Genomic DNA, 14,082 nt, shown 5'->3' on the forward strand with positions numbered 1-14,082 from the left:
AGTAAAGGAGAAATAAAGACTTACTAATATGAGTAACAATTCAGGGAATTTGTCACCAGTTCACCTGCCTTGCAAGATGAAGAATTTTTAAATTCTTCAGAGAAAAGAAAAATGATAAAGGTCAGAAATTCAGATGTACACACAGAAAGGACGAGTGCTGGAGAAGAAATAATTGAAGGCAAAATAAAATGTTTTATTTTTCTTATTCTTAATTGATCTAACAGAAAGCAGTCTGTTAAAAATAATAATTGTAGCAATAGTTTGGATGATTATAGCTCATAGATAAGTGAAATGAATGACAGTACTGTTTTAAGAGACAGGAGGGAGGAATGAGGAATACTTTCATATAAGGTAACTGCAGTACTCATGAAGTTATTTGTGTTATTTGAAAGTGACATATATTAGTTGTAAATATATATTACAAACTCTAGGGTAACAACTAAAAATGCTTTTTACAGTATAATTTATATGCTAAGAGAAAAGAGAAAGTGGAATCATATAAAAGCCTCAATTAAAACTACAGTAGGCAGGCAAAGAAGGGGAAAAATAGCACATTTAATTTGAGGATGAGGATAAAGACATTTTATGAAAGGCATGGCCACAACACGAGACTTTAAGAATGAAAAGAAATTACAGGCTAAGATAGAATAGGAGAGGGTATAATCCAGATGGCAAGGACACTGTGATCAATGATAAGAAGGGAACTTGAGAATTGTTAGTAATTAACAAGATATCCAGCATCTCAGGATTTTAAATTAGAGCACAGGGGCTGGACAGGAGACTCACTGAAAGAAACACCATGAAAATGAATTGACACTTTGAATGCCAAACTGAGGAATGTATAACTACTTCAGGAGGAAATCCAAAATATTTCAGATCAAGAAAGATGAAATTACAATTAGCAATTTGGCAGATTATCTGATAAATCAACGGGAGGGGAGACTGAAACCAAGGAGTCTACCTTTCTTTCTATACTAAGTGCCATGAAGCCCATAGACATACAATTTACTGGCAACTCAGTCAGCCTCATTACTTTTACATCAACTTTGAATTGTTATATTATTCTCTCATGTCTGTTAAAACATTAAAATGAAACCTTTATTATTTACTGTTCTGTTGATTTTTGCATATGTTTTAAGTTTTACATAGTCAAAAGTTAAAATAAAAACTCATTATTTGCTTAAGGTTACCTAGAATTTGGCAATGACATCCTCAAGTTTTTAAACTGAAATAGGTTTCATTAATTTTTATGGCAAATATTATATCTACAAATCTCTTCTAGAGAAAGATAAAGACACCAACACTTATAGTGTTGCTCTCTTATAAAACAAAAAGTTGTATGTTTTTATAGAAATATTATAAAATATAAGACAGGAAAAACAATTAGAATCCTTTACAGATTTATAAAATTTTAGATTACCATTGCTTATGTTGTGGTATATATAGCTCTAATCTTGTGTGTGTGTGTGTCTGTGTGCGTGTGTGAGAGAGAGAGAGAGAGAATGTTTTTAAAGAAGCATTTGTTATTTTACAATTGGGAAAATGGAATTTCCTCCCCCCAAAAAGACCAAACAGTACAAGCTAAATTAGAAAATGTCATTTTCCAAAAAAGTTCTTTTTGACTCTAAAATAATAGATAAGAAGGCAACACCTGAGAGCATGAGAACTAGAAACATTCCTGGAGGTTTATATTACAAGTTTTTCTGTTCCAAACTAAACCAAAGTGAAAACGTTATGTACTTATCCAACTTTAGTTTAGACTTCCCAGAATTTCTTCCTGAGTGAACATGAATTATCCTTGCTGGGTATGTTTTCTTGCTATCCAAAGCGAGCTCCTGCGAAAAACAATTTCCATTCCATTTTTTTCTGAAATGGTAACAGGTTACTTCTGTATGCTGCTGAGTAGTTTCACTAAGTTCTTTGCAGAAAAGTCCCTACACAGGGTGAATGTTAATCATAATGTGGTGCTTTTCTATATTCCCCACTGTAACAACCCTCTTAACTAAGTTTGAATTTGGGGGATGCCACTAAAATTTCCTTTAAAGAGAAAATAAAGAGTTACCTTTAAACTTGGTTGGTGATGGGCAACATATGTTTCCCTGGATATTTAATATTCAATTCTAGAATACCCTTGGTCTCAACTCACGAAGTGAGAACCAATCCTTTGCGATTGGACCTAAATTAGTAGAGGGATGGAAATCCGCTGAGACACTCTTATTCAAGACTTGAAGACAAGATGATTGTTTCTACATATTTTTCTCCAAAGAAATTTTATAAATCCTAGCGCTACAGTTTCTCCCAACTTCTAGTTCCTCCTATATTATTATTTAATGATAATAACCTGTATATTTGTTAGACATTTTTACTGTCTAATCTTTGTCATTTACTTTCTAAGACTACAGTTGTTTTTCTCAAAAGTATGAACTTCATCTTCATCTCTCATCCACTCAATGAACTGTTTAGTTACATATTTGCGTTGCATTCCAATTTTTATTATAGGGCAATAATTAGATTTACTAATAATTTCTGAGCTCTGCTTGTTCCAGACTTTTAAATTAAAATTTGCTTTACAGTTCATTCATTTGATCTCAATTTTCTTTATGGATATTCTGTGAATTAATTTTTTTAAATTTATTTAACTTCATTTCAACTTAAGAGAAGCTATACTGTGAATTTCTATTTTCTTAGCTGGTTCTCCTCTGGTTCATCTGTTGTCCATATTTCTAAACAAAGAGAGCCTTTTGAATGGTTCTGTAACTTTTGTATTAGAAAAAATTATCATAAACCTCACTGAGAAATTGAGAGTTATTTAAAATGAATACACTTGCATTTTATATGAGTTTATTCATAACACTACTTTGCCTTTTACATTTTAATTTAGTCCAAAAATCTAAGAAAAGCAAATAAACACTTTTTTAGATACTTTTAACATGTATTCCATTGATGTTTGTAATGGTTACTTTTACGTATCAACTTGATTAGGCTATATTACCTAGTTACTTAATCAAACACTAACCTAGGTGAGGTTTTGAAGGTATTTCGTACATGCAGCTGTCATCTACACTCAGTTGACTTTAAAGGATGTTACCCTCCATGATTCAGGTGGGCGCTGACTAATCAGTTGGAGGTCTTAAGAGCAAAAACTGAGATTTCCCAGAGAAAAGGAAATTCTGCCTCAAGACTGCAGCATTAACTCATACCTGAGTTTTGAGCCTCTGCAGCTTGTCCTACAGGTTTAGATCTTATCAACTCCCATACTCGCATGAACAAATTCCTTAAAATAAATAACACTGTATATATTAATGTATAATTAGGTATATTTAGCACACATATATATTCTGTTTCTCTGGAAAATCCTAATAAGGCATTAATAGTTGGTAATGTAAAAACAAATATATACCTAATACAAAATAGGTACCTTTCTCTGCTTGCTGCATGATATTTCTATTAGCAATAAGACTGCAGCCTAAAGGAACAAAATGAAATGGGAGCTGACTAGCGTATCCACTGGTTCTAAATATCACGTCATAGTAGTTTCGTGGATACATTACGAAAAGCATCACTAACAAAAATTGAACCTGTTATACAAATATAGATGATATAAACTTTGGTACCATGAAGTTCATATTTTCCTTAGCTATTGAACCCATAAATATGTCATCCTAATAAATCAAATCTGGATATGGTTAGTGAGAAAACCCCCTTGTTACCTAAAGAGGAGCTTTGTACTGTGAAACATAAATATGCATGCATAAACAATGTGTTAGTCGCTTAATTCATTCTTTCATTCACTTGATTTACTGAATGCTTATGGAACATTTACTCTATCTCAAGCACTGAGAAAATAAAATACATACATAAGAAATTAATGTGATATTTTTATAAATTACTGAAAATTGCATTTTACTAAATATATTAAATTTATAAATTATACTTGTTATCATTTAGCAGGAGTAGCAACCAGTCCTTTGAGAGATTATAATAGATCCAGGCAAAACTCTGGGCTAGAACTAATTTAATTAGGTAGTGAGATTTATGGCTAAAATTATACCTTTTCAATCCTTTCTCCCATCAAATTTACCACAGGGGTAAAAGGTCAAAAAAGGAAGTTTTTTTTAAAAAGGTTCAATGAATCTAAAAGATATCTGCAATCCTTAATCTAAATGAAGACAGAAATCAGAGGGAAGAATGATAAATGACTTGACAGAATAGAAAAAGAAATGCCTATGCACCTGAGGAGGCAAAATCCAAAAAAAGTGAACCATTGTTGTCCCATGAGACCTCCAAAGACAGAATTTGGAGACATACGGCTCCTGGAAAGCAAAGTGAAGCCAGGGGCCTAAAAACACAGGGATTATTCAGATATCTGAAAAATGGTTAAACCCAGGTCTCCACTCTACTTTAGGGAAGATAGGTGACCACCCCTTCCACCTCTCTCTCTGCAGTAAAAAGTATATACAGGATCTCAGAACCTCAGCAACCAGACATAGGTGAGCAGGAGGGAAGCGTGGGACTGAAAGTGAAGTAGTTAATTATAAATCTGTAAGTGGGAGTGGTGAGATTGTTAGCTCCGTCCCCACTTAGCTCCAAGTCTCATAATCCCCAGAAGACACCACAAAGATTCTTCTCAGGTGAAACTGAACTCAAAAAGGAAAGACTCACAAAACCTAAATTTGAGGACCGCTGCAGTGAAAAGGCTGGCATGATAATATCTAAAATTCATAAACATAGAGCTTATATAGAAACAGTGCCTTACTTGTACATTTTTGTTTCAACTGACCCCTGTAAACATGAACATATGACAAGAAATCACAAAGCATTTGATAAAAACATTTAACAAGAAATGATACACCAAAACTTAAAAAAAAAAAAAAAAAAAAAAAAAAAGGAGCCCAAAAGAAGGGAGATAAAATGCAGTGAACTATTGAAAACTTAAAAAAACTATCTAAAATATTTTTAGTAGAGATGGGGTTTCACTGTGTTAGCCAGGATAGTCTCGATTTCCCGACCTCGTGATCCGCCTGCCTCGGCCTCCCAAAGTGCTGGGATTATAGGCGTGAGTCACGGGGTGGCGGGCGTCTGTAGTCCCAGCTACTTGGGAGGCTGAGGCAGGAGAATGGCGTGAACCCGCGAGGCGGAGCTTGCAGTGAGCCGAGATCGCGCCACTGCACTCCAGCCTGAGCGACAGAGGGAGACTCCGTACAAAAAAAAAAAAAAAAAAAAAAAAATTATCTAAAATATTCTCAGAGAGATAAAATGTTGTATTTTAAAAACAAGAACAGAGTAAAATATGTACAATGATGTAAGAAATAACTCTTGGAAATTAAAATTTTAACTCTTGGAAATTAAAAATATAACTAAAATTAAAAATTCATTAAAACAGTTGGAAATGTAGTTAAGAAAATGTTCCCTGAAGATAAACAAAGGACAAAAAGATGTAAAACAGAAAAAGAAAAAAGGGCCTAGAAGATCGGTATGGGAATTTCAGTATGAGATTTGAAATTAAAGACAGAGAGAAGAGAAAATACAATTGAGCGGACATTATGAGAGAAATTATTCCAGACAAAAAGCACGTAAATATTCAGATTGAAAACTGTCATCACAAAGAAAGAACAGACCCACCAGAAGTCACATTACTGTGAAACTTCAGAATACCACATATAATCTCTCCAAGACGATATGGGATAGTGGAAGATAAGGGAGTAAAGTTTTCAAAATTCTGAGGGGAATTTATTTTCAACCTGGAATTCTGTAAGTAGCCAAACTATCAGTCTTATATGTGTATAGAATATTTTTCAAACATTCAGGCTTTCTAAGTACTTGATATTCCATGCACTGTTCTCAGGAAGCAAGTGAAGGTTGGTCTCCATCAAAATTGGAAGAAAGTCAAGAAGGAGTTAGTTATTTGATTTCAGAAACAGTTAGTCAACAGAAACACAAGTCAACAGTCAATCACCAGGATGATTTTAAATGGAATTCCCAGGACAGCACCTGTGCAGTTGGTCTCAAGAGTAAGCAATTCCAATTGGAACATGAGAATGAAGAGTTACAAAGGAATACATTCAGGAAAACAAATTAATAGAAAAGGTAACCTTCCTGACAGTTTGGGCTCTTTGGAAAATTACACTGAGTGGCCTTTTTTTATAGAGTTGAAGAATGCTGTAAGAATTAGGATAAAATTGAAGAAAATCAAGCAAAGAAAACGATAAAGTCATCATCACAGAAAAACAGTGATGGAGAAATGGAATTATAGTCATTATACACCACTTGGTTGAGCAGTGAATTGTCACAATAATGAAAATATTAATGTTTAGCCATAACTTGTACTGAAAATATACGGAAGGGGAAGTAAGAATATAAGAGAATTAAGTCTTCATTGTCATATGTGAAAGTCAATAGTTACTATCTTAAACTTGATGACTTGAAAAAGAGCAATATTCCTTTATTATTTAGAAGTGTGCCAGAAAGTAGAGGAAAAATATTTAAAGGCACTACCTCAGAAGAACAGAATATGAGGAAAACTTGGCCCTCGTGTCAAGGGCACAAAGTTTTGCTGATAACGTTGTTATAATTCCTTTTACTGTTTGACTTTTTCGACTTTGATAAACATTAAAATTATTTTTAAAAATTAAATGAGAGAAAGAAGAAGTCTTAGTATTCTAAAGACCAAAGTGTTATTTTTCTGCTATTCACGTATCACTGATTATACAATATGCAGACACAACCTTTCTGATACCACTTTTCACTTGTGTGATTTCAGCCCTCTGCTCATAAAATGAATTAACTTTTTTCATATCTGGGCTAAAACCATTCCCCCCAAATTTGACAGGTATTGAGGTTTTTTCATAAAAGAAAGCTACACAACTCTGAAATTTTCACTTAGGGAAGAAATAATTATCAATCTATATGTCAAAACACGACACTATTTTAAAAGTTTTAATGGTCAAGACCTCTCTCTTTCAGAGGCAAATTTAAATAGCTCACTCAATTTTTTCATTTGCAAATATTATGTATTCCATTTAATATGCTAATATGAATTTCATCTTCCTGAGAAAGGCACAATACACATCGTGAAGTGACTTATGTAAGACTAGTAGTTTGAAGTTTACACTGTTATGTGTATCTATTTTCCGAAGAAGGATATTTTTTTCTAAATCATTAAATGTGTGATGAGGGTTAGGGACTTTCAGATCTATAACAGATTTTGGCCAAGTTTTCAGAAACAAATACTTTATTTAAACACTTTTATTTTTTATGAAACTCAAAATTTCACATAAATAATAAAAAACTAGCAATAAGAGTAGAATATCTTATATTTTCTCTTATCTCTACATATTTGTTATGTTCTCTTTTCAGCAAATCAGTATTTCATGGCTCTCTGTAGTTCTCACTATTTTTCATCTTGCTCTTTCCCCTAAGGTTTCTGTAAAACTTCGAATTCCCTGCTCACACCTACTCTTTTTCTTGTCACTTTGGAAAGGAAGCATTCTAGCCAAGAAGGGTTTGGACTGACACTCAAGGCCTGTGGAAAGCAATTTAGTAACATTCCTTGACCTCAAGGAAAGTTTGAATCTTCAAGTTAAGAAAGAATCATGTAAAACAAAACCACAATGGATTCAAAACATGGTCTATATTTTATATTCAGGGCAAAAATGCCTACAACAATAAAAATATTTTAAATTAGGTATTTGTGATAAGACACCCATCCTCTATTTCCAGGAAATATTCTGCAGTCAATACACATGCAACCAGTCTCATGCAGTTTTTGTGCTGAAATTGCTATACAATAAGAACTAATGTTTAAAATAATCCCTATGAAATTAAATATCCAGTATAATTAAAATGAGAATTTAGTTTAAATAGTGTTAAATAATGGGAATTAGACTAAAACAATTTGTAAACAGTATTATTTCAACCAAGGGCTTTCTTCTGGGTCTTGGTTAACATAAATTCACAGTTAAGTCCTACCTAAACAAATACGTTAATATCCCCTGATCTTCTGATGATGACATTCAATAGACTGCACTTCCATCCAGTGCATCAAGACAAGAAGCTGGGAAGAAGTTTGGCGTCTTTCTCCTTCCAACAGACCTTCACATTTTGCTCATTGTACTTCTTAAATACCCATAAAGCCCAACTATGATTCTCTGTCTTTCCCACTGTTGTCTCTGTTGTATAAATTTCCTGTACCCTGGCACTCAACTGGCCTCACTACTCTCCTCTGTTCTTGTCTTTCCCTGCTTAAAGCCCTTTACTGATTTGCCCTTATGACACATTTTAGCCTCTTAGTATATACTTCAAGACCCTCCATGATTGATTCCACTCCCCATTTCATGTGTTCATATTTGTTTCAACCTGCCCTCTCCGTTTTTTTCTCACACCAGGTACACCAGTGCTCCCATCCCTTTCTCATCTGCTGCCCCCATACCACCGCTTGTCCACTTAATGACAAGGTTGGAATTCTCCAACCTTGTCCCCTACTTCTTTGCCTGATTACCTCCTATGCATCTTTTGAGGCTTCATTTAAATGCCATTTCTGCAAAGTAGGCTTTCTTGCTTCCTAATTTAATAAATATTGTAATCACTTTATCCATGTGCTGCTTAGGTTGTAGGTTTACCCTCATTTGTAACTATGCAATAGGCAGGAGATGCCAATAGTTTTAGAAAGTAACACATTTTAAAATGGGAAAACACTGTTACTGATAAAAATCAAAGAAATCTCAATTACTCATCTCAACTGCACATTTAGGGATCGCTAACAGAACATTAATGTGGGGTCTACAATTTGCCGTTGCCTCAATTTTTTGTAATACTAAAAATACTCATTTTTAGCATTCATTAAGTGGAATTCCTTGCCTATACCTTCAGTTCAAATTGAATTGATTAATTTCTGATTAAATATTTGTTTGTGACAGAATTTAGGAACAATTCTAATACTTGCCAAAATATTCATATTGATTTTTCAATAATTGTATGTGGCCAACAGTATTAATGAGTCCAGAGAAAAATAGATTTTTTAAAAGATACCTAAGGAGGACCTTTTGAACAAACATTTTTATATACTGTTTTCTGTTCTCAAGTGTATAATATAATAGTACCTTAATAAAACCTTAATTTCTCTCTCAACACTACTTTAAAAGGTAGGCAAAAGAGTATCACCATTTTCTTTGCATAAACAGGGAGTCTAAATGGTGCACTGAAAACCAACACCTATTAAGTTACTGATCCAGAATTAGAATCTAGGACTCCAAGTTCAGAACTCTTTATTATCCATCCTACTCATGTGTCATAATCCTGAAAACTCAAGGTATTAACACCTTTGAAGTAACAACGCTCTCTCCAGATATTCCTATTTCAAAATGCAAATAATTCTATGAAGATTGCATATTAAAACACACTGGGCCGGGCGTGGTGGCTCACACCTGTAATCCCAGCACTTTGGGAGGCTGAGGTGGGTCAATCACAAGGTCAAGAGATCGAGACCATCCTGGTTAACATGGTGAAACCCCATCTCTACTAAAAATACAAAAAAAAAAATTAGCTGAACGTGGTGGCGGGCACCTGTAGTTCCAGCTACTTGCGAGGCTGAGGCAGGAGAATCACTGCACTCCAGCCTGGCAACAAAGCGAGACTCCGTCACAAAAAAAAAAAAAAAAACCACCATGCCTATATGTGAATTAATTTATCAAATCATTTTCTCTTAAGACAGAGGAGCTCTGGGATAGTAGAGATTTATAGTCAATAATGGATGGATGGAACAAAAAAAAAAGACTGTCAGAAAAATAGAAGTAAGGGATGCATTAAGGAAACTTTCCATATTTACTCTTTTTTGACCACCTCCATACAAGAAAGCCTCATTCTCACTAAATATGTTCTATCTTTTAAAAGTAGCTCTTTTCTAGTCATATTTAACTGGCAGTAACAAAAATAAATTAGTAGTTTGATCTGTCTGTTCCTGATAGTTATAGCACCTCACATGTGAATAGTACCGTACAATTTACAATATACTTGTATATTCATTATTCAATTTGATCCTTGGAATGGATATATGGTTTGCTTATTGGTCGATGAGGAATCTAACTCTCAGAGGTTTAATAGTTGAAATAAAGACAGACTCTCATTCTTCATCCTTTAAAACCTTTCTTTCCCAAACTCCACAATGTTCATGCTCATAGAACACCATTCTCAGTGGATACTCACATTTCATCACACCTTGAATTTCATAAACAGGCTTGAGAATCAGGGTACCATAAAAGTCTTTAGGAAACGGATTCGTTGAGTCCCACTTATTTGAAAAATCTGTAAGTTTTACAGTTCTTGTTCTGTTCTTAGGAATCTTCCATTCAACAATCTCCTTTAGAGTATAAATACGTTCATCTTCACATTCGTAGAATTTTCCTTCTTGTGACAAAGGCAAATTAAATGAGTGATTTTGATGATTCCTTACTACTGTACAGCTCACCATTATTTCTCCATCAATCTCTTCAACTGAGTTGAGCATGATTTGCTCACCCTGCTCTATGATGAAGTTCTCTAGTTTTATATCCTTCTGATGATAGAAGCAAGGATGCCCTAGTCTACTTGGTCCAATATGAATGGTCCTTGTGATTTCTTCCATAGTAAGGTACGGAGTTTTATCAGCCATGATCTTAAAAAGACCTAAGAACAGAATTATGTGAATTAAAAAGAGAATTCTTACAATGAAAATTCTCATAAGAAAATCGCAATGAGAGAGTTATAACACAAATACTGTGTACATTTTTAAAGTGATACCTTTTTAAAGATAAAAGATGCTTGTTTTTATCCAGAGTTCTTCTAGGTAAAATCATGAAGTATTGCTTTTAGATCACTAGATCATTAGACCAGACAATACAAATGGAGATAAGGGGAAAATACCTTGAAATAGAAAAGACCCTGTTCTTGGAAATGGGAAATCTGGATGACACTGGCTCTGTTCCAACTACTTTGTGATCTCAAGCAAGACATCTTACTTCTCAGTCATATTTTAATTTTTTTATTTTTAAAATGAGAAGATTGGATTTGGTCAGCTTTTTTATGAATATATGCTCTAGACACACTAAAATTAAAAGATATTCCCAAAGGGAATGGATTTGTAGTCATATTAATGATCAAAAAACTATATATCTGGGCCTGTAATCCCAGCACTTTGGGAGGCTGAGGTGGGAGGATCACTTGAGGCCAGGAGTTTGAGACCAACCTCGGCAACATGGCAAAACCCCATCTCTATAAAAAATACAAAAATTAGCTGGGCATAGTGGCATGCACCTTTAGTCCCAGTTACTTGGGAGGCTGAGGTGAGAGGATTGATTGAGCTCGGGAGGTAGAGGTTGTAGGGAGCCACGATCACTCCACTGCACTCCAGCCTAGGCAACAGAGTGAGACTCTGTCTCTCAAAAAATAAAATAAAATAAAATAAAATAAAATAAAATAAAATAAAGCTATATAGCTTGGACTAGATAAATAGCAGTGATGGTTGCACAATATTCTAAATGTACTTAAAGCCACCAAACTGTACACTTTAAAATGGTAAAGTTCATGTTACGTGTATTTTACCACAATGAAAAGTATGTGCACAGGTCCAAATAATGTAAGACTTCTTAGAAACTTTAAATACACTGTGACTCTCAAGAGAAGAATATGAGATGCAGAATTTCCCAAATTTCTTTGATTATAAAACCTTTGTGGAAAACACACATTAATAAATCACAACATACTACATCACATAACCCTCTTTGAAAACACCAGGTTCTGCAGTTGTTCTGGACTGACTGCTCTTGACTATATTTCAATTGTTCTTCTCATTTTCTCTCATTACTTCTCTAATTTTTCCATTAGAAAATTGCACTATTTTCACTATTTCATTGATATCTATTTCACCAATTTCAGTATTTAAAATGTTTTCTCTATCAGGATAATCAACTACTACAATAAAATTTTACTGCTTAAGATACAGCTTTTTGTATAATGTATGTCTAAGTGGTTCCATTTGATTTATTTTATTTTTATTTTATGGGCACATCTGCTTTGTATCACTTTCAGAAATGCATTTATTGAATAGATTTTAATAAATTCCAGAGAAAATGAGAACAAAGCAGAAATTAGTTAATTGCTTTCTTAACCAAAAGTAATTAAGAATATTGTACACTAGCATGCTCTAAGAAGATAGTATATTTTTAAAAACTTAGTAAAATTATATAGCTTCAAAAAATCTTTTATTATTTCATCAACAAGTGTATTCCAATGAAATTCATCTATGTATCAAATCATTTTTAGCCAGATTATAGTGTCATTTTTGTATATTTTTGGCTACTGTTCAAAGATTATTTTAATCTGTTATCTTTGAAGTCGTTTTTACTCATACAAACAAAAGGAATTTTGGTGATTTTTAGACATAAACTTCCTGAAAAACTGTGACTGATGGAATCTTGGCAGGAATGAGCAAGGTAGCAAATGCAACCTATCCTAAAAACTTAGAAATGGAACAGTGATCATTCACTGCATGGTATGCTTGACTGAAGTAAGGGAAAAACACATTTACTTTGAAGGAATTTCTCATTTTATTACATCTTGTATCAGGGAGAATTCAATAAAATAGTGTTCTTGAATTCACCACGGTAAATGAATTTGCGTGTGTGTCTGTGCCTGAGTGTGTTTAATCTCATTTGTCTGTGTGTGAAGATTTATATCTAAGAGTCCACAATCATTATCAGGGTATAGAAAATTCAGCAGTTTTTGTGAAATAAGTTTTAAAAAAAAAATACTTACCTAAAATCTCATAAAGGATAGAGACACAGAGTTTTATTTTTATCCTAGCTGTATCGATGACATAAGTCACAGAGAATTAATTTGGCGTCATCTTTCTTGGGGAATAGAGCTCACCTAAGGTAATAACACACCTAAAATATTATGAAGTAGGAAAAGACTAAAACCCTAAGGGCCACCATTATTTCAGTTAATCACGCTATTCAGAGCTGTCTTGCTGGATGTTTCTATTGCAAGAAAAATGTGTCTGTGAATCTGTGTGCTTTTCCTTGAAAGATGATGAAGTACACAGTTTAGCATATTGAAGTGGCACAATATAGGAAAAATATTTGATTAACTTATCTCTTCATATACTATTGCAGCCAATCCAAATAATTCTTTTTTAAAACAGCCATTGAAAGCCATAAAACTAGGGCATGTTGTTGTTGTTGTCTTAATATGATGCCATATTGGAACTTCAGTTTCACAATGAAGAAAGTTAAATATAAACTAAAGCACCATTGGGACTGATTAGATCTAAATGTGTGACCATTTTTTTTCATTTTTTTCTCAAAGTGTACAATAGTTTTATACTTGGAAAAATATGCTTTGTTATTCTTCCAAATAAAGACAAGACACATTCTAAGAGTTAAGTAATCAAGTTATTAAAATAAGCCAATATGCAACCTTTATAAAACAAGTTAACAGATGAAAATAGATATCTATTTCCACCTTGGATTGTCAAATCTCTCTCTCTCTTTTTTTTTTTTTTTTTTTTTTTTTTTTTTTTTTTTTTTTTGAGATGGAGTCTTGCTCTGTCTCCCAGGCTGGAGTGCAATGGCGCGATCTCAGCTCACTGCAACCTCCACCTCCCGGGTTCAAGCGATTCTTCTGCCTCAACCTCCCAAGTAGCTGGGATTACAGGTGTGCACCACCATACCCAGTTAATTTTTGTATTTTTAATAGAGATAGGGTTTAGCCATGTTGGCCAGGCTGGTCTTGAACTCCTGACCTCAGGTAATCTGCCCGCCTCAGCCTCCCAAAGTGCTGGGATTACAGGTGTGAGCCACTGCACCTGGCCTGTTAGTTCTTAAAAGGAATTTTATTGTTATTTTTGAATTAGGAGACATTGCTCTTAAAAAACATGTCACTTAACTAACAAAATCATGGGAAATGCAATAGATTGAGCAGTTAAAAATTAATTAATAAATGGAGGTATTCTTTCAAGTCTTTTCCTTGAATCTTAGGTTTTGAGGGAGTTTATATTTTTAACCCATTCTTAATGATTTGCAGTTGTTATTAACAGTAATTACAACAATT

General features: G+C 33.7%; 1 protein-coding gene across 3 annotated transcripts in view; it reads right to left on the minus strand.

Annotated features, from left to right (window-relative positions):
- The window catches only part of THEMIS (thymocyte selection associated), a 210,582-nt gene that overhangs the window by 128,931 nt on the left and 67,569 nt on the right, over positions 1-14,082 (minus strand). For all 3 annotated transcript variants that reach the window (XM_073022451.1, XM_008007111.3, XM_073022452.1), the window contains one exon: positions 10,201-10,659. In XM_073022451.1, coding sequence (XP_072878552.1) covers positions 10,201-10,659 — 459 coding nt within the window. The remainder of the gene's footprint in view (positions 1-10,200; positions 10,660-14,082) is intronic.

The sequence above is a fragment of the Chlorocebus sabaeus genome, chromosome 13, assembly GCF_047675955.1.
Source record: "Chlorocebus sabaeus isolate Y175 chromosome 13, mChlSab1.0.hap1, whole genome shotgun sequence".
NCBI classification, from domain to species: domain Eukaryota; kingdom Metazoa; phylum Chordata; class Mammalia; order Primates; family Cercopithecidae; genus Chlorocebus; species Chlorocebus sabaeus.